General features: G+C 40.6%; 1 protein-coding gene across 1 annotated transcript in view; it reads right to left on the reverse strand.

Annotated features, from left to right (window-relative positions):
* WDR72 (WD repeat domain 72) overlaps positions 1–22,049 on the reverse strand; it is a 218,731-nt gene that overhangs the window by 104,649 nt on the left and 92,033 nt on the right. The window contains exon 14 of the mRNA XM_014580591.3: positions 18,153–18,358. Within this exon, the coding sequence (XP_014436077.2) occupies positions 18,153–18,358 (206 nt within the window). The remainder of the gene's footprint in view (positions 1–18,152; positions 18,359–22,049) is intronic.

The following is a 22,049-nucleotide window of genomic DNA, read 5'->3' on the forward strand; positions in this document are numbered from 1 at the left end:
GCCTTCTGCCTTCTGACTATAATTAGAGTACCTTTAAGATATTATTTAGATATAATCCTAGCAAATGGAGGCCCCAGTCCACAAAGCATTTAAGCATGTGCTTAAAGTTAAGTGTGTACTGAAATGCTTTACTGAATCAGGAAACGCTTGTGTTTATGACATAATCAAAACAATAATTAGTGCATTATTAAATGGACAGGCTGAATCAATTAAATGTATCAACTACAAGTTAAATATCCTGAACTTACCGGGTCTTTTTATACATATGGGCTGTGTCTAGACTGGCAAGTTTTTCTGCAAAATCATCTGCTTTTGCGGAAAAACTTGCCAGCTGTCTACACTGGCCGCTTGAATTTCCGCAAAAGCACTATCTCGTGTAAGATTGTCAGTGCTTTTGCGGAAATACTATGCTGCTCCCGTTCGGGCAAAAGTCTTTTTCCGAAAATCTTTTGCGTAAAAGGGCCAGAGATTTGTTTTCCACAAAAAAGCCCCGATTGCAAAAATGGCGATCGGGGCTTTTTTGCAGAAAAGCGTGTCTAGATTGGCCACGGACGCTTTTCCGCAAAAAGTGCTTTTCTGTTAAAAGCATTTCCGGAAAATCATGCCAGTGTAGACGTAGCCATGTTGTCTGAAGCAGATTATATATATTTTCGTTATGCTGCAATGACTCATTTCACACAAGTATTATTAAGCAAAACCTCTAGCCAATACAGATTTCAAAGTCTCAATCTTGTGGTATATCTTCAACCACATCCTCTCTAAGTGGTAATTTCTGAAATACCACAGCAGTTTCATGAACAACCTTTTTGAAGTTCAAGATTATTATGAATATTTTAATTTAATTAATACAACTGAATAATTATTAATTAATAACATTTGCTTTTGTCATCTGGCAAGTCAGCTCTTTAATTTGACTTGTAGTTGTATCGCAAAGATGGTGGAAATTCTAAAAAGCATTTATGCCTAGATCATTCACTGTTTCTGTGGTAATTAATAACATTTAGGATAGAGACAAGATTTCACTTTTCAACTAAAAACTGAAGAACCTCTGTTATCAGAAATGTAGGGGCCAGGAAAAATCTGCAAGCCAACATTTACTGAGGTTCTACAGAGGGCCAGATTCTGCCATACTCTACAGTCAGTGAGAGTTCAGAGCATTCATCATCTCTCAGAAAAATCAAGCACTGACCAACTGTAAGCTTGTACAAATAAAGTAGTTCACAACGTCAGGTGTGACCACACAAAAGAGTGCCAGTTATCTTTAGTCTTCTTTTTGCTTTCTCCCATAGCTGGGGCTGGGATGATGGCTGCAACTACAGACTATATATCGAATGTTACAGGCCCCGACTGCTTTTAGTATGAAATTATAGTTCCAAAGAGAGATCATTTCTATTTCTTCATGATGCTTTGTCCTCTCTGGCAGGAAGCAATAACTATTTTTAAAGCAAATTTTATATTGATTCACTACATGGAAAAGCGATACAAAGGGCTTTGCTTATTTAGCACTTGCAGTTTCAGCATTTACAACAAAAATTAGTATTACAGAAAGAGAACGTGCAATATTGTATTTTGCATTGTGGTTAAGAGATGCTAAATCTTCCACAAATTATTTTGCAAAATATGAAATACGTGCTTCTCCCGTGGAACTATCTGACCAGACAAACATACAAACAATGCATGAAATGGCTGGCATAGTGTAAATTAAAGCATTGGCCATTCATTTCTAAATCCTCTGAGCCCGGGGTTGCTGGAGATGGTTGTCGATAGTGAAAAAAATTGCCTCCTTCAAATGCGCCGGGTGGACAGCAGCTTGATGATTGGCAGCACAAATAGAAGACAAACGAGAAAGCCTTCAATCTGCAGCTGATGCACAAGAAGAACATGGGGAGCTGAGTTTACAATAGAGAAAACATTACCAAGCTAATGGCACAGGCAATCATTTGACCACCATGCATCTCTGGTAGCAGCAGGGCATCCATTTTCAGTTAAGTGTTAGAGTACCTTTTTGCTTTCTCTGACCACTGCAGGGGTAAAACAACCTAGTGCGTGAAACCCAGTGACTGGTAATAAATTACTATATTGGATACTTTTTGTTTTCTTTCAGCAATGACTTTACTGTGTATTCCTGCTATCATTACCAATTAAAGTGGAGACCGTTTTAGCAAGCTGTATCTAACTGTACATCAGTCCCTATGCTCCAATTGCTTTGGCAAGTATCACAGGGTCAAGAGGCTCCTTTGACCTTTCTCAGCTAAGTCTCTCTGACCACTCACTATTTGCAGCAATCTCAGCTGAACAGATGGATACTTTCCCAGACTCTATAAAGCTTAGAATATAAAGATAAATGAAATTGTGTTTCAGGCTTCAAACTGGTTTATGAGCATAAAATATTGTCAGCGAGCTCTACAAAAACCTCTTTTTTCAACATGCACCCCCTTTCCTATCCAATAAACATAACACCTCTCTTTTGTCTGTGGGTAAATTGTATTATTTTGGTGCAATCTTACTTACGTAACACAAACCTTTATATAATTTACACAGCTACTTATTGCAACATGACTTCAGAATTTTACAAGGTGTGATTTAATTATTTTTAAAAAAAGAAAAGAAAGGATGCAACTCTAGGCTTATACCTCAGCATTCAGAGTAGGGACTACAGATGTGGTCCAGCAGGCCATTTAAGGCAGGAACACTCTACTACAGAGAGGCCCAACAACAGTGATTAAGGACAGCTTCAATCTTCATTTCAGGTTTCTGGGATTTTATAATTTCATGAAAGGCAGTAAGACCTGTGAGCACTGCACCCAGTTTAGCCACATTAACTTCAATGACAATCAAATGTCAAATTCCCTGGGAAGTGCTTCAGAAATTTGGGAATAAATGCCATTTCATTAGCGCTCCCCTTTGATTTTTTAAATCACATATAAGAATGACAAATAATATAATAATTTCTTACCATCTGACTACAGGATTAATGAATTTCATTACCTGAGCTAAACTACATCAATGGACCTATTACATATTTAGTTAAATTTTGTGTTTTATTTTACATACTATTTTTAATAAAAACCCCACAAACAGATGATCAGGTTTGGCATCATATAATGTAATAGTCTCAAAATGCTTTCACAATAGGACTGTACTGTAATGCAATATTAAAAGTGATATATCAAACAATATGGATGAGCTTTTATAATGTTTACAAATGTTCTAATATTCTAGCATACTACTATTTTACACCATATTTACTGAGTATATATTAATAACTAGAAAGAGATAAGTCATAATGTGGATGAACTAAAACAACTACACGAAGTTACTTTAACTGTAGTAACTAAGATCAAATCATCAATGGTTCAGACTACAGAAAAGAGTAGGTAGACCAAGAGCAATTTACTTTTTGGTCCATATTATCAAATAGGATCTGACCCTTGCAAATCTGAGACAGTATGGATAAAAGGAGAGAGGATGGGAATACTCATTACCATAGGAATTTCAGGGGCAAAATGGTTCTCTGTGGCTGTCACCCATGGAACTGGCTAAACACCTTTTTTTTTTAAGCATGGCTGTGTTTTCATCTGACTAAACCAGTTAGATATAAAGCTAAGATCTCCATCCTGCTGCAGGAGGCCACAGATCTTTTATTGACAATATCGCCCCAAGACTTTTTCTAGTCTTTTGTCCTAGCAGTATATCATTCAATCAACAATTTGCAATAGTTGTGCTAAAAATGCTCACAGTCACTTGCAAATGCACTGCTGTCTTATTTTCATGCCCCATTAAGAAGATATACAGTGTGGAATGTGAGCAATAAAAAGGCAAAGAGCTAGCATGGTAACAGTGCAACTAAAACATCTTTTCCAGGTATACATTCTATCTTTTTGCCACAACCGTGCAGTTAGAAAGGGTGTAAGCAGTCACCCACATTTTTATCCATCACACACAGGCCAGGTACAACTGAGGGAGCAAAGACTATTTTCACATAGTCCTTGCATAGCAGTAACCTCCCAAAAGTAACAGGCAATGGGCCCATTTCCTCCAAAGCACTGAGCTGCCACAAAGGCGACATGTGGGTGTGGGGAAGAAGGGCCGCATGCCCCCCTCAGATACCTTGGTGGGGGGGACACACTTAGCAGGGAGCCACAGTAGCAAAAGGGGCAGAATATGGGGCAGTTGGGCAACCCCACACTGGCAGTTCCTCCAGTGCAGCAGTACTTCCCCAAGCCCTTCCATGCATCTGTGTTTCCTAGTACAGAACTGGGGATATTACAGGGGGCAATACCACTAGAACCACACTGGAGGAGCTGATGGCATAGGAAAGCCTGGTGATCCCGTGTTCTGTTCCTTTCACTGGTGTAGTTCTAGAGTGCCCTAATATTCAGAAATCTCCAGCGCAGCAGGAGGACAGAGTCCTAGCCAGGTAATGTGGGATGGGAAGAGGCATGGGAGAGTGTGGGAGAGGAGCCACATTTAGATGCACTAGTGAAAATGTAGGGCTCACACACACACACACACACACACACACACACACACACACACACTCGCGCTCAAGCTTTTCTTTACAGATTTAGCAATACACCTTATGAACCCTCACATTTTTGCCATTGCAGTTCTGAAGAAAGAGATTTGAATTTTTCTAAATGATGTGGGAGTTTAGAGAAAAAAATTAGATTCTGATGACTCAGATTCATTACCTACAAAACACTGTATTTGAAGTCAGGTCTGTTATTCCTTGCCTGCCTTTGGTGTGCTGGCAGGCAAGATGGTGGAGCTCCAGTCCTGCTGGCTACTCCCTTGGTAGTAAAGCTGCCCCCAGTGGACACACTGCATATAGCTCTCCCCTGCGGGCTCGATGCCCCCAGTGGGCACGTTCATATGACATCCCTCCAAAAGCAGCTCCTCCCTTTGCATGTTATGGAAAACTGTCCCTTTCCCAGGGCTTACGGTTCTCTTTGCACAACCCAATCCTGACCTTGCTTTAAGATAGGAGAAGAGAAAGCTGCATATCAAATTTGGTGACCCTAGTTCTTAACATTTAGGAGGTAAGAACAAATGGACTTGCAGACCAACACACACTAAAATATATATATATATATATATATATATATATATATATATATATATATATATATATATATATATGAGTGGGAGACAGAGACCGCCTAATACATTTTACTTAAAAAAGTTGTTATATTTTCTTGTTTCATTCTAGCACTGATTCTACAAACTCAAAAAAACAAGAATTGTTTTCTTTTGCACTTAGAATGGCTATTGTTAAAAATTCAAACATTTGCTGCCCTATTGATCTATATTAAATTCAGTCTTTTCCTATATTTAGCATAAAAGTTAAGTACCACAACCTCACAGAAGGAAACATTACATTTTAAAGTGGAGCTTACTCACAAATTAACAACATATTTCCTTCTGATTACCAATTGCCTTTCAATTTTTGTATGGCTTTCGCTGATATTATGACATAAGTTAACATAACCTGTGAAATGTGTTTTGTCATCTTTGTACAAAAACTGAATGCCACTGTGTTCACACCTGCGCCCTTCAACATATTACCCAAGTCAAATCTGTACTTCCCCTAACTTTGGGTTATGCCCAAGAAAACTGAGGAATTCTAGCTTATCCACCAATACTAACGAGTGTGTTTCAGCACCCACAGCTCCCAATGCCACAACACTCTTTCCTTATGGAAAATGACGGCCAAATTCACTTTCAAGTGTGTAGGCTGGAGAGGAGGGGCTTGTTTTCCTAGTTGCTGTCTTCTAGACCTCTGGCATACATGTAAGAATAACTGAGACTCGCTTCTCCATTTTATATCCACAACTTATGATGGAACAGTGAAGGTGTACTAAGCTAGGTTCACAATGTTTTGGGGGTGAAGTTAGAGCTCCACTGAAGTAAGTAGGAGTTTTACTAGGGAAGTGATAAGTGATGTTCGTAGTACAGATAGGGCTGCCTGATGGTTTTGCCAAAAATACCGAACTCCAACCCCCTCCAAAAAAAGGGGGAAATATTGTTGAAAAAAAGAGGGGAGGACCAAAGGTGCTGAGAAAAAAAAGGACCCAGAGAGTTATTAAGCAAAAAAAAAAAAATTAAAATTAAAATTAAAAAATTAAAAAAACCAGCATGGCCCCTTTAAGAACAGGAAGGGCTGGGCTCTGCCTCTCCTAACAGGTTGCTGGCAGCCGGCAGCCATCTTGCCTCCCTCCCTGCTCTGGGCCAGACAGCTCCCCTGCAGAACCAGGTAAGCAACAGTTGGGGGGAGGGGCTGGGCCCAATTGCTCACAGTGCGTAGGGTTGCCAGGTGTCTGGTATTGACCCAGACAGTGTGGTATTTTTGCCCCCTGGCCAGGAAAAAAAATCAGAAAATACCGGACATTTTAAGTGGTGTTCCGTGAAAAACTCACAGATGTGCTATGACCTCTTCTTTGTTTTTGTTTCTTCTTTGGGGGTTTTTTTTTTTTGTGACAATTTTTTTTTTGAAGAAAATTCTCATAGGTGTTCCTAGGGTATTTTCTACTTAAGGAAGTTTTTCCACTTTTCTCGGTGGCTGACGGAAGCCTGCTTGGGACATACGTCAATTAAAGGGGACGTGACCGCATTTCAGCCGACTGCCTGAGGTCTCCCTGGTTACTTCCCCTGGTGCTATTTTTTCCCCTCAACAAATTTTCCCCAGTGCTTTGATTTTAGAAACCATCTGGCAACCCTAGGTGTTCCGCATAAAAAAATACTATTGTTTGGTGTTCTGTGGTCTCAACATGTTTAAGAAACTCTGGTTTAAGACATTTAGGAAAATAACGTTGAATTAGTGGAGATTATGTCAAGGTGGTTTTAGAAGAAAAATGACAATACTGAAGAGTTCATACTTCTCAGAAAAGGATTCACAAAAACTGATATTGTCAGAGTTAACTCAATATGACTGATACCTGGGCTCCAATGGGATAACACATGTTGTTCTGGATCCTCCAAGTACATATTTCACATAATCAATTAGCGATTTTAAGGACCCAGTCCTGTGAATATAATTTCCACTGAGACAATGGAAATGTTGCATACATAAGGACTTCAGAATCATATCATGAAAATGTGACTTTACTCTAAGAAGTTACTAACTAGGTCCAAAGCTACATCTATGCAATATCTTCAGATTATGACCCAACTTACCCTTGTGTAATTCCACTGATGGCTAACAGAGCTGCAAAGATGTCAATGAAGGCAGAATGTGAACACAGAGTCACCTAAATGGTTTTTATCCCACAAAAGCTCTGGGAAAGAACCAAGTCAGACTGTCAAAACCCAGGGTAAGTTTGCAGTGCCAGTAGTTAGAAGAGATATCTGTGTGTTTCCCATTTGAACAAATCTGAAATGGAAATCATTGCAACGCAAAGAATATGGGTCCCCAAAATGCTCCTTTTGCATTGTCACCATTTAGTGCACAACCACACAAATTTGGACATACAAAGCTGTTTAGCAATATTTTTCTTTTCATACATGATGAGAGTTAACTATATCACAGCAGGCATCTGGTAGCAAGTGAGTAGTATTTGTTTTTAATGAGAGATGAAGGTGTCCAAAGTAAGGGGCCTTTTCAAACCTGGGTTCTGGAGGTAGAACTTCCAGAGAAAATAATACTTAATTTCATAGAGATGATTGGCTTACTTCTGCTAAACCCAAAATTCTTTTGTTTTGAATAGATATAAGGAACAATGGGGCACAAGAATTTCTTAACCTATAAATGTGTGCATGTTTTTCCTAGACTAATTGAATATGAATCAAGAAAAGTATTTAAGGGGTCAGGAACCCTAAGTTATTAAAGGTTTTATTTTTGTCAACCATCAAGAAGGTAGAATATAAACCACTGGGCCAAAGAGTACATCCACCTCTGTTAAACAGAGACGACCACACTATTGTCTGACTATCAAGACACTTAAAGAGAAGGATATTGATAGTCATTGGAGACTCCGATATTAACAGCTGTTGTTTCCAACAGAGCCTGGTAATTGAAAGATTTGCCATACAGAGTATTCCCATACAGTATATATGATGGAAAAGTGCATCTGCTTGCATACAGTGGTACTTCATTAACTATATTTTGATCTAAGCTATTTTATAGGGACTATCAACGATATCAGGAAGTATTTCAAATAAGTCTCATAAGCGAGCAGGAATAAAACCATTCTAATGTGCATAAAACATAGCAAATATTGTAGGTGACCCATCTGGTTCAACACAGAAATCGTTGGCAATCTTCAACACGAAAAGCAAAGTTTATAAGAAGTGGAAACATGGACACATGGCTAGGGAGGAAGTTAAAATATTGCTCGAGCATGCAGGTGTGTAATCTGGAAGGCCAAAGCACAATTGGTGTTGCAGCTAGTAAGAGATATGAAAGATCACAAGAAGGGTTTCTACAGTCATGCTAGCATCAAAAAGGTCATGGAAAGTGTGGGACTCTTAGGGTGTGTCTAGACTACATGCCTCCTTCGACGGAGGCATGTAGATTAGCCAGATCGGAAGAGGGAAATGAAGCCGCGATTAAAATAATCGCGGCTTCATTTAAATTTAAATGGCTGCCCCGATCTGCCGATCAGCTGTTTGTCGGCAGATCGGGGGAGTCTGGACGCGATGCCCCGACAAAGAAACCTTTCTTCATCGACACAGGTAAGCCTGGTTTCACGAGGCTTACCTGTGTCGATGAAGAAAGGCTTCTTTGTCGGGGCATCGCGTCCAGACTCCCCCGATCTGCCGACAAACAGCTGATCGGCAGATCGGGGCAGCCATTTAAATTTAAATGAAGCCGCGATTATTTTAATCGCGGCTTCATTTCCCTCTTCCGATCTGGCTAATCTACATGCCTCCGTCGAAGGAGTCATGTAGTCTAGACACACCCTTACTGAATAGGGAAGGCAACCAAGTAACACATGATGTGGAAAAAGCTGAAGTACTCAATGCTTTTTTTTAACCTCGATCTTCACAGACAAGGTCAGCTCCCAGACTGCTGCATTAAGTAGCACAGTACGGAGAGGAAGTGAGTAGCCCTCAGTGTGAAAGAACATGATAAGAACTATTTAGAAAAGCTGGACATGCACAAGTCAACGGAGCTGGATCTAAATGCATCCAACAGTGTTGAGAAAGTTGACTGATGTAATTGCAAAGCCATTGGCCATTATCTTTGAAAACTGGTGGCAACAAGGAGAGGTCCTAGATGACTGGAAAAAGGAAAATGTTAATCTTTTTTAAAAGGAAAGGAGGAGAATCTGGGGAACTACAGACCAGTCAGCCTCACCTCAATCCCTGGGAAAATCATGGAGCAGATCCTCAAGTAATCCATTATGAAATACTTCAAGGAGAGGAAGATGATCAAAAACAGACATCATGGATCCACCAAGGGCAAGTCATGCCTGGTCAAACTATTTGCCTTCTATGATAACTGGTTCTGTGGATATGGTGAAAGTGGTAGACATGTTATATCTGGACTTTAGCAAAGCTTTTGATATGGTCTCCCACAGTATTCTTGCCAGCAAGAACTATGGCTTGGATGGATGTACTACAAGGTAGATAGAAAGCTGGCTAGATAATCAGGGTCGACGGGTAGTGACCAACACCTCAAAGTCTAATTGGCAGCTGGTATCAAGCAGAGTGCTCTGGAGGTGGTACTAGGCCAGTTGTGTTCAATATTTTCATTAATGATCAGGATGAAGGGATAGTTTGCACCCTCAGCAAGTTCGCAGAGGACACTAAGCTAGGGGGAGGGGTGGGATAGGGCCCAAAGTTACCTAGACAAAATGGAAGATAGAGCAAAAAGAAATATAACGATGTTCAACAAGGACAGGTGCAGAATCCTGCACTTAAGGACAGAAGAATCCCATGCACTGCTACAGGCTGGGGACTGACTGGCTAAATGGCAGCATGCAGAAAAGGATCTAGGGATTACAGTAGACAAGAAGCTGGATATGAATCAAGAGTGTGGCCTTCTTGCCAAGAATACCAATGGAATATTGGGTTGCATTAGTAGGAGAATTTCCAGGAGATGGAGGGAACCGATTATTTCCCTTTATTCAGCACTGGTGTGGCCATATCTAGAGTACTGCATCCAGTTTTGGGCCACCCAGAACAGAAGGGATGTAAACAGCTTGAAAGGGAGTAGAGCAGAGAGAAAAAATGATTAAGGACCTGAGACCCGTGACTTATGAGAAGAAGCTGAAGGAACTGGTGTTGTTTAGTCTACAGAAGAGAACAATGAGGGGGAGTTCCAAAGAGTATAGAGCCAAGATATTCTCAGTGGTGGCAGATGACAGAGCAAGAAGCAATGGCCTCAACTCACAGTGGGGAGGTCTATTTCACTAGGAAGTTTGTGAACTACTGGAATGGGGTACCTAGCGAGGTGGTGGAATCTCCATCCTGAGAGGTTTTTAAGGCCAGGCTTGACAAAGCCCTAGGTGGAATGATTTAATTGGGGTTGCTCAGGCTCACCAACAGGGAAGAAGGGGGGCAAAGAGGGAAATTGCCCCAGGAACAAGAAATTCAAAGGATCCCAGAATTTCTGAAGCAACGGAGCCTCAGACTCCTTTGAATTGCTGATGGAGTGCCACTCCGCTTGGCTCTGAGGGCTGGGGTGAGGATGGAGGCACAGCAGTCTGGGTTCCAAGGGCTGACTACTGAAATCTCTTCCATCCCTAATCTTCTATGATTCTATGATCAGAATTATTTCCATGAATTTTTTTTTAAAGTGCCACCACAACATTCTTGGTACTTTAAACCAGTATCAAGTTAGCTGACTTTGTGAGAAAAAGCACAAGGTACATTTGGTATTTTAAGTATCAGAGGGGTACCCGTGTTAGTCTGAATCTGCATAAACAATGAGAAATCCTGTGGCACCTTACAGACTAACAAATGTATTGGAGCATGAGCTTTCGTGGGCAAAGACCCACTTCGTCAGATGCATATACATCTTGGTATTTTAAATAACTCTTCAATATAATATTTAAGAGGAATATTGCAAAAATACATAAGTGGTCTCTAGCTTTGCTAAGTAAATATCTAAGGTCTTATTCTCCAATGTCTGGTTCACAGTATTGTGATTTATGTTGTATGAGTACTTGGAGAAGCAGCTCTCTGTGATTTCCAAGATACCTGCTTCAGTCCTGGAGAACCTTGTTGTTCCCTTCCTTCCTACCTCATGGGGCTGTGTACTGTAAGATCACAGGGCTTTCTGAAGGGAGCCACAAAGACCAGGTGCCCCCTACCTCTCTGCCATTCTCCAAATAACAGAGCTAGAAATTAAATAACAGGAGTAACCAGCTAGCTCAACATCTGGGGTTTTTTTCTTCCAAGTTATTCCTGTCTCTTGCTGTTTGAAGTGTACTGGGGTATTTACTATCCTAATGAAAAACTGTGAGCATTCATTATTAACCTTACTTATAATGTTAATTTGCAATTTTATCATGAAACTCTTCAAATATTGTAAAAAAAATCTAATATGCTTCTGTATTCTGAACTTTTTGTGTGTGAGGGTATGTCTACACTACAGCGCTAATTCGAACTAACGCATCCAGAATAAAAAACTAGTTCGAATTAGCGTTTTGCTAATTCGAACTAGCATGTCCACATTAAGTGGACCCTGAACAGGGCTTAAGGATGGCCGGAAGCAGTGCCGGCAGGGCATCAGATGAGCACTTAGAGCGTGGAGCTGCTGCCTCAGGCTAGCCGAGGGCTGTGCTTAAAGGGACCCGACCCCCACCCCGGACAGACAGTTCTCAGGGGTGCCCCGATTGCAAAGCAGTCCTGTCTTGGAGTGCCCTGAGTGCCCACACTGGGCACATCACAGCACTCGGCCATCAGACCGGCTGCACTTGCCGCAGGCTGCCATCTGGGGAGAGGGAGCAATTGGGGGGCTGCAAGAGAGCTTCCACCCCCAGAAGCCCGCAGAGCCAGCCCAGTCCTCCCCATCAGGGGCTCGTACCCCATTCCTCCCTCACCTCCTTCCACTTACCCTTCCCTAGACTCCCTTCCTGATGTACAAAATAAAGAAAACGTGTGGTCAAAAATAGAATCTCTCTTTATTGAACAAAACTCGGGGAGACTGGGAAAAGGATGTGGGAGAGGGGAAGAGAGAGGGTGGGAGAGGGGAGGGCAACTAAAATGATCAGAGGTTTGGAACAGGTCCCATATGAAGAGAGGCTAAAGAGACTGGGACTTCTCAGCTTAGAAAAGAGGAGGCTGAGGGGGGATAGGATAGATGTCTATAAAAGCATGAGTGGGGTGGAGAGGATGCATAAAAAGTTCTTCATTAGTTCCCATAATAGAAGGACTAGAGGACACCAAAGGAAAGGAATGGGTAGCAGGCTTCAAACTAGTAACAGAAAGTTGTTCTTCACAAAGCAAAGAGTCAACCCGTGGAACTCCTTGCTGCAGGAGGCTATGAAGGCTAGAACTAGAACAGCGTTTAAAGAGAAGTGAGATAAAGTGATGGAGGTTGGGTCCATGGAGTGGTATTAGCCAGGGGGTAGGAGTGGTGTCCCTGCCCAAAGTTTGTGGAAGGCTGGAGAGGGATGGCACGAGACAAATGGCTTGGTCACTGTCTTCGGTCCATCCCCTCCAGGGTCCCTAGGGTTGGCCGCTGTTGGCAAACAGGCTACTGGGCTAGATGGACCTTTGGTCTGACCCAGTATGGCCATTGTAAGCTCAGGGCTCAGGGTCGGGGGTCTCAGTGGACCACCTTGATTTTCATGCACACCTGCTCCTGGGTGGCCAGGCTGGCAGCTCTCCTGCCCTAGACGGCCACTTTCCTGTGCCTAGTGCAGAGGTCGTGGACAAGGTCCACGATGTCTGTACTAGCCCATGTGGGTGCCCGCCTCTTGTGGTCCCGGGCAAGCTTCTGGGAGCCGCCAGTCTGGTCCCGGGAAGAGGGGGGGCATCGGATGGCTGGCTCGAGCCGTGCCAGGTGCAGGGTCTGCTAGCTGGGTGCTGGCAGGCTTGCACCTGGCACGGGCACCGTAGCCAGCCTGTACCCCTTTAAGGAGTCCGGGGCCAGGAGGGGGGCAATAGAGTTTCCCTGGTGTTGGCCAGAGTAGCCACCAGGGAAAGGTGGGGAGGGCTAGCCTCCCACTAGTTCGAATTAAGGGGCTACACACCCCTTAATTCGAACTAGTAAGTCCGAACTAGGCTTAGTCCTCGTAAAATGAGGTTTACCTAGTTCGAACTAAGCGCTCCGCTAGTTCGAATTAAGTTCGAACTAGCGGAGTGCTAGTGTAGCGCCTATCAAAGTTAATTCGAACTAACGTCCGTTAGTTCGAATTAACTTTGTAGTGTAGACATACCCTCAATGTGTAGTCAAAGTATATGGGTAGTGAAAATAAAAGCAATTGCAGAGATAACAATTTTGATGCTATGATTACATATTAATTCAACGGTCTGTGGAATATCTGTCTCTTTTTAAATTTTGTACAAGTATAAGAAAAGCAAAGTTTGGCTTCCCCTACCACTCTAATACAGGAGATATGTATTTAGGAACATAAATTACAGTGTTGTAGTTCTTTAAGTACGTATATACAAATTAATACAGAAATGTATTAAAGAAAAGTCTCAGGAACAAACAATATTAGTTATGGCCATTTATAGCGTCTAAAGGCTTCTTTCTCAATAGGTTGCAACTTAACAGCTCTAGTTCTGGTTATTATAATAATAACAACAACAACAACAACATGGAACCAAAATAATCTCTAGTGGTCACAGAGGGTACATCTAAACTACACCCCGTTGTCGGCAGAGGGCTGTAAATCAGACGTATCAAAAGTGCAAATGAAGCCAGGATTTAAATATCCCGCGCTTCATTTGCATAATGGCGGCCACTGCTTTTTTTCAAAACGGGCTTTTCGAAAAAACCTGGAAGTTTAGATGTGGCATTTTCGACAGAAATGCCCTGTTTCGAAAGATCCTGTACTCCTCATTTTTTGCCCCATCTAAACTGCCGGGGTTTTTTTCCGAAAAGTCCCATTTTGAAAAAAAGCGGCAGTCGCCATTATGCAAATGGATATTTAAATCCCGGCATCATTTGCACTTTCGATACATCTAATTTCCATCCCCCTGCCGACAGAGGGGTGTAGTTTAGACATACCCTGAGCAAATTTATGTTTGTAAAGGAAATTGTGATATTTTCATTGAGCTCTTCATAATGCTTATTCAGCCTTGCATGCCTTGTCAGCAATGGAAGAGCAACATTTTTTTCAAAATCTTTAAGTGAAAAGATATAAAGTGCTAAGCATGTTCAAAATGTTTATGTGTGTATATGTATGTGCACATACAGACTCCTGAATACAGTTTTCTCTGCATCCTTGTGTCTCTATTATGTCTGTAGAAATGCACAAGTTTATCTTAAATTACTGAAAATGGGTCAATTCACACCAGGTGTAATTCAATTAACCAAGGACATAATACAATTACACTAAGGATTAATTTGGTTTATTTTTCAAACTTTGCAAAGCTAACTTGTCCTCCTCACTGTGTTCATCTCTAAGAAGTTCTAATCAGAGCTTCTTAAATAACTAAAAAAGACATATAAATTGTCAAAATGGTTGCATTATCACAATAAACAGAGGTGCTAACTGTAATGGTTCCTGAAACACCAAAAAAAAAAAAAATCTTAGGAACATCTACTTTTTATGGAAAAGGGAAATATTTATATGACCACGTGAAGTATTATTAATTTTTTCAAGCTTTTCACACAGTTCCATATTTCAAATAATAACTGTGAATAAAAAGCAAAACAAAAGTTCAAAACCACAATGAGGAAGTCTTGTGTAGAGAGTCTACTGTAATTAAAACCAGAGATTCAATACCTACTGCTACAAGTCAGGTATCATAGCAACCTTATGTCACTGAATACTGCTAGAAAACTGTTCAGCACCAGTAAGAGTCTGCTTTAGGAAAATCTGCAATGGCACTACATATTGTCAACATCTATGGTGTTGCCATGGGCACCACAACAAAGAAATCTATATTAAAAAGGTACGATAGGAGAACTGACAGGAAGAATCCTGAGGGTGGTAGATAGCAAAATATAAGCAGAAATGAAAGATTGTGTTATAGAAAGAATAGTTATGTAACTTATGTCCCTACATCCTAATATTCATTTATATAAGCAGGAGAGTCCAAATAATATGGTATTATAATAGTGACTAAATACGTACCAGTGTTAGAAACACTATCATACTGTGTACTAAAATGCTACACTTATATCCTTTATTGCCAGGATTAATCTGAAACTAAAAAAATGCCACTTTTAAAATAATAGTTAAACTTCCACCTATAAACTCTAGATAGTCTTGTATAAATCTGCAGAAAATAAAAAAGCAGGTTACTATGAACAAGAGCCCAATATTGATTTTTCTGCGGTGCAGTAAAGCATCTCCATTCTATTTGGCTGCTGTCAAAGCCACTCTTTAACAGCTGGAGTCAAATTGCACTATTTACAGCAAGAGCCCTTGTCAAGTGGACCATAAGTATTCTAACAATACACTATTCAAATGGCACTTTGCCACACAAATTGCTGACTTGATGAATACCCTATGTCAATGACTAAGGCCAATATAAAAGTTTCATTTTTATTAGGGTTTTACATTCACACATTAAGTAAAGCTTTCTTTGAAGAACTATTAAGCTATATATTTCATGCCTTTTGACGTTGAAAATAATTAAAATCTGTTTAAATACATCAAGGGAATTTGACAACATTAATATGGATTTTGTGTTAACTGCATTTGTCACACCCTTCTGTTATTGGTACTCCCACTGGCACGTGCAGTACAATAAAAGAATTAAAATGGCCAAAGCACCATGAAATCAAAGCATTCTTCTTTTGTATCTGTGATTTACATGAAGTCAAATGTTTTGATACAAGAAAGTCTTTGAAGTCACATTATGATATGAGGATTTTTTTTCTTTTTCATAGCATGGGGTAAATGGGCATTCATTAACTGGCAGGCACTTTTTCTCAGATAGTATTAATAATACAATGTACTACAATCTTTAAAACACAAAGTCAGGGCCAAATCCTGCTTGCTTTTCTAATGTGAATAGTCTCTTTGTATGAAGCCGGAATTTACTTGCAAGAATAAGGATAACAAGAGTGGATTCCTGTTTTTCCACTTTTCATGATTCTTCATACCCATCTTTTGAAGCATCTCTCACACATCTGAATGCCAAAAGATGGAGGAAAAAGGTAAACTGTAATACTGATAATGAAAAGTATTGTAGGGAAAGGTGAAAACAGAATAGGTCCTATTCACTGTTTGCTGGTAAAAAAAAAAAAAGCGTATTATTAAAAATCTGAAATATTTTATAACAAGTAATTATTTTAGAGATGGGAGCCAGACCATCATCTAAAAGAGGAGGATCTCTCTGAGGAAACATTTTGACAGTGTCCTCACGGTGATTCTCTGAATCATCCCATTGTTTGGGCGTGGTCTTCCCCAACACTGAAAATACATTGGTCTTGCGCCAAATCGAGTGGGTTTCGATCCCCCAGGAGAGCCAGCAATAAGGCTCCCTGTGATTCTCAGTAGCCTTCTAGAGCAACATTACTAGGGAATCTCCTTGGTCATGTCTGCCTTCAAGTGTACCCATCCCACACCCAGCCCCATGTAGTCTTCAGAACTTCCCAAATCAGATCTGCAGACCATCCTCTGTTTGTGCTGTCTGAAGGAATGGTAGAAGTGTTTCAGAAGGGATGAGACACCCTTCTTTTTTTGTTCAGTGAGAGGTTTTCATAGGTGGGGAGTCCCTTCCAATTGTGAATCTCAGAGGGAAAATCCCAGTCAAGATGTCTACATTTAATATGCATCAGGAACAAACAATACATAACAAGCTTTTTGGCAGACTTGGGAGAAATCATCAATAATTTCCTTTTCAATAACAGATTTAGAAGGGGACCACAGAAATGTAATCAATTACTGACCATAAAAAATAAAGTGGGAAAAAATGGAACATACAGAACTCATAAGAAACATGTTTGTATAACTACTGTATTATTCACCTCTACCAGCTCTGAATAATAAAGCTATCAAATTATCATGCATTACAATCAAGCACAACGTGCTACTTAAGATACCCATTTCATAATCAGCTCAAAATCACTCTCTTTTATCTAAGGCTGAATAGTTTTTTCTTATGACTACTAATTTAAATGTACTAAGTTTTAAAGTTAAAATACATCCATCTTCACAGTTAACTCTAATACTACTTGTTTCCATTTTGATTATTGTAAAAAAAAGTAGGAAAAAAGCCATTCTTTCTGATAATGTAATGGTGAGAATCAGATTCTGTGTCAATGGCCTACTAGTGCACCATCTGCCCTGCAAGATGCTCAGCAGGATTATGCTCTAATAAGACTTTTCAGCAAATGGCACCAAAAGAACTTTAGACATCAGACTGAGGTCAGTCAAAGGTCAAAGATGAATACAATGAGAGTATCAGGCACCAGTCTAAACTGAAATGTATTTAAAATTATATGTACATTAAATAAAAAGTTAAAAAAAATTAATGATATAGAGCCTGATTCTACTGTCCTCTCTCAGGCAGAGTTCCCTAGTTATGGAGACAAAAGATTTTCAGGCACTGGAAGCAGTGAAGAAAGGAAGTTCAGTACAAGTACAGAGACTATTTTGCTGTCTGTTTTCCATATCTTATGTTTTCCTCTTCTTGCCCACTATTGAGGAACACTACAGGACAGCACAGCTCTCACACTAGAGTTCCGCTCCCATAGATTGTCATTTATTCCAAAACACCCCTTTCTAGGTGTCTTTTAGGACTGTTCTCTAGAATGAGTCATTCTGTCAGGATGTGAGGGAGGTATGGATAGGTATGTTCAGAGGCACTAGGCCTCTAAACAAATGCTCTGGCCCTCTGTGGTCTTTCCCCATAGCTAAAGTGGGTCTCACCCTTATCTGTTCTGTGAGTTAGGGCAAATGCTGCCTCCACCTCCTCCTCTTCAGTCTTCACTAGAGCAATCAATATAAAGGCAACTCTGCAACAAATCTTCAGTTTCCTGGTCCCTTCCCACAAAGAGATAGATTATGATATGGCACAGTCATCTAGACCACTATTCATTTCCACCAAATAATAGTCTAATCATTCACTCTTACCTTATCTGAAGACTTTTCTGTGTGGGTAAGATTGTGAGACAGTGTGCCAAGTTTGTAAGAACTGGAGGATTTGAACCCTGCATTTTTATGCTTTTGTGTATCTGGAGAGAATGGAAGTGTAAAATCAGTCACTAAACACTCTGAATCTTCACAGGAAGTAAGAATTGCTTTCGCCATTTCATTTGTTTCATGCCGTTCTAGAGTGCCTGCAAAACAGAACAGAAGAGCTTGTGAAGTTTTTTTAAAGAGGCAGTGTCACTTTATGTAACAATTTCAGCAGATTTTCAGTGTTCACATTAATTATTAGTATAATACACTTAATTTTATTTTGTTCCAATATAACCGGATACAAATTTCATATCAAAATCTTTCCTGAAAATTTGTCACATATAGAATATATGGAACTTATAATCTATTGTAGAATGTATGAAACCATTCTGAAGGCCTTTTCAAAGCATAGTCTGTATAAAAATGGAGAGAAAAAATGTTATTTTTCTTACCTGTGTTCAAAACTTTTCATTCTCCCTTTCACTTTACACAGTGAGATCAACATTTCATGTGTTATTCTTTACCAACAAAACCTGCATTTACTATATTCATTATGAACCTTGTAATCAATAATAAACACTTATGAAATATTTTAGTGCTGTCCTCTAGTGTTCTAGGTTACAAACAACAAGAAGAATCTATAAACTTTTCTCTTCTTCCAGATTCCCAAGTAACATCTTTTCTTCACATTCAACTTTTTAAATGTTACTAGCTGAATATATGTTATCAAGTGGTGTTATATTCAAGATTACAACAGTATGGATCCAGAGACCCGACTTTAATATTACTATCTGCATGGCTCAAGAGAATCTTGCTCAGTGCTTGGATTGTTAACATCTGGAAGTAGAGACTGACAAGAGTTCTCTTTCCCTATGTGATACATTTTCTTTGTCTCTTCTCTTGTCTTTTTCTTCTCATGTTTTTCCTTAACCTTATTTTCCTCTTCTTCTTTTTTCACACTATAGTTCTCTCCTACACTTGCTTCTGGCTAGAGTATTAATCATCTCCAAATTTGGTTCATTATCTGCAACACATAATTCAACCAGCTAGAGTAAGCAAAATAAATTTTAAAACCCCACAGACATATAAAGAAAAACAACATGATTATTCATGATCTATAGAGAGTTATTACACTTCTGTGAAAGTAGTTTTCTGTGATCTTTATTAACTATGTATAAACTGATCTTACATAAGAATTGGCTTTTTCTAAATGCAACTTATATTATGTTGTATTTGCATAATTAGTTTAAAATGAAGTTATTGTAGATGCCTCATATTTCCCATCTAAGCAGAAATGACAAGAAATAGTGAAAGAAAAAGTTTCCTATAAATGTCAGGGATGAAGGACATAAGGTATTTTAAAAGTACTAACCATTTCATGTGAAATGGTTTTTTGTTTCTAGGTCTGAATTTTTTGTAGCCTGCAGTTATCCAACACGAATTTTCCCTCTCACTGATACCAAATAAAAGTATGTAACAGAGACGTCCTACCAGTAACAGCTGGTAAAAAATATTGGATAGGGATTGAGGGATCTCATAAGGTGTTTAAAAAAAAACAAACTCATTTTGTCTGAAATTTTATTTCTTTGAAAATCCACCTTCCCCTTTCATCAAATATAATATCTCCTCCATTTCTTAGATTGGCCAAAGGAACCTTTCCTCAAATTCCAGGCAAAGGGAAGTCAAAGGCTTGATTAACCCTGTCAATATGTTTTCAATGAGGTTACTACCAGGCAGAAAGATCAGACTCAGGCCCAATAATTCATTTTAAAAAATAAGTAGTTAAGTCCCTTCCCACAAGCTGCCAAAGCCAGAGCTCAGCTGGTTATCTACCACAACAAGAATGGCAAGGTGCCCAAGATCCAGGATGAGAAGAGCCCAGCAATCAGGCTATCTAGAGATACTTCAAGTTAAGCTTGCTGTTTGTTCATTTATGTGTTCATATGAGTCCCATCACTGTGGTGTGCAAGCACTTCTCAAACATTCATGCATTCATCTTCCCAACACCCTCGGAATTAAGGAATTCTCTCTCGTAACTGAAAGGTTGGATCCTGGCTCCAACTAGGGATGTAAGTGAATAGTCAACTATTCAACAACCCAATAAGCATAGCTTATCGGGTAGTTGAGTGGAGTACTTGACTACTCCCCCCCTTGCTGCAGAAAGGGAGGGAACAGGAAACAGGAGTGGGTGCTGGGGGAAACCGGTTTAAAAGCTGGTTCTCCATCTCCATGGTGCCACCTGCCCCTCTCTGCTGCCTCTAAGAGGCAATGGGAGGAAGGGAAGGATAAAAGAGGCTGCTCTGGTAGCACCCCATCTGTTGGAGTCCCAGCGGGGAGCTGGGCACCCTGCCAAAGACAAGGGCTACTGCCACCAAGCAGCCCCATTCACAGTGGCCCAGGCTGGCAGCAGGAAGGGGCTGCTGGACCCGGCACAAGCTGGGACCGAGGAGTCCTGACTCATGCTGGTCCAGGACTGCTATACCTCTGCATTTTAAATGAAGTAAGAGCCTGGTGACTCTTACTACATTTCAAACAAGAGCCGCAGCGATGCAGAGCCGGCACGAGCCAGGACTGCTTGGTCCTGGTTCATGCTGGCTCCGAGAGCTACCTCCACTGCAGCTAATCATATAGTCAATACAAATTCTATTGACTATACAATTAACCAAATAACCGATCTTTAACATCCTTACCTCCAACCAGTCCAGAATGCCAACCTCCATTGTCCACTTGTTAAATTTTCCAAACACCTTCCTATTTTCTCCCATGTTGCTCTCATCACATTTGGGAGGAGCTCCCTATAAACAGCCATAAACTAACTCTCTGTTTTCCATCAAACTCCTCTTAAAACTCTCCTCTGCCATAAGCCAACAAAACTTTGACAGTTGTTAGGCCTCTCGTGCAGTGGGACCTCAGCCTGACAGGCTGACCAATATTTGTCTCATTGTCCTGTATTTCGCCTATCAATCTGTGTCACCATCCATTATTTTATATCGAGACTGCAAGCTCTTTGGGGCAGGACCCATCTTTTGTTCTGTGTTTGTTCTGCACCTAACACAATGTGATTGTGGTCTAAGACTGGGGATCTAACATGCTATAACAATATATCCACAGAGTCCCATTTTACCAAAAAGGGGAACTGAGGCCTAGGGAGAGTCATGTTAAAGTATATAAAAGTATTTAGATGCCGAGCGACACAGATAAGCACCAAGGGTGTGTCTAGACTACATGCCTCCGTCGACGGAGGCATGTAGATTAGCCAGATCGGCAGAGGGAAATGAAGCCGCGATTAAAATAATCGCGGCTTCATTTAAATTTAAATGGCTGCCCTGCTCTGCCGATCAGCTGTTTGTCGGCAGATCAGGGCAGTCTGGACGCGCCGCGCCGACAAAGAAGCCTTTCTTGATCGGCACAGGTAAACCTGGTTTCACGAGGCATACCTGTGCCGATCAAGAAAGGCTTCTTTGTCAGCGCGGCGCGTCCAGACTGCCCTGATCTGCCGACAAACAGCTGATCGGCAGAGCGGGACAGCCATTTAAATTTAAATGAAGCCGCAATTATTTTAATCGTGGCTTCATTTCCCTCTGCCGATCTGGCTAATCTACATGCCTCCGTCGACGGAGGCATGTAGTTTAGACGTACCCCAAATGTAATTTACAAACATTCACTTGTTGGGCATGTAACTCCCATTGAAATCAGGTCCTTCTTCCCATTACCCTGGGAATGGGTAGAAGGCCTCTGGAATGAGCACTCCCCATATAAGCCTCATTTGCAGCTGTTGCCCACCTGTTTGCTCTTGCCCTCAATCTATTGCTCCTACTTCCATCTCCTCTAGAGGTGGCTGCTGCTTCC

This window comes from Pelodiscus sinensis, chromosome 14 (genome assembly GCF_049634645.1).
Source record: "Pelodiscus sinensis isolate JC-2024 chromosome 14, ASM4963464v1, whole genome shotgun sequence".
Taxonomy (NCBI): Eukaryota; Metazoa; Chordata; order Testudines; family Trionychidae; genus Pelodiscus; species Pelodiscus sinensis.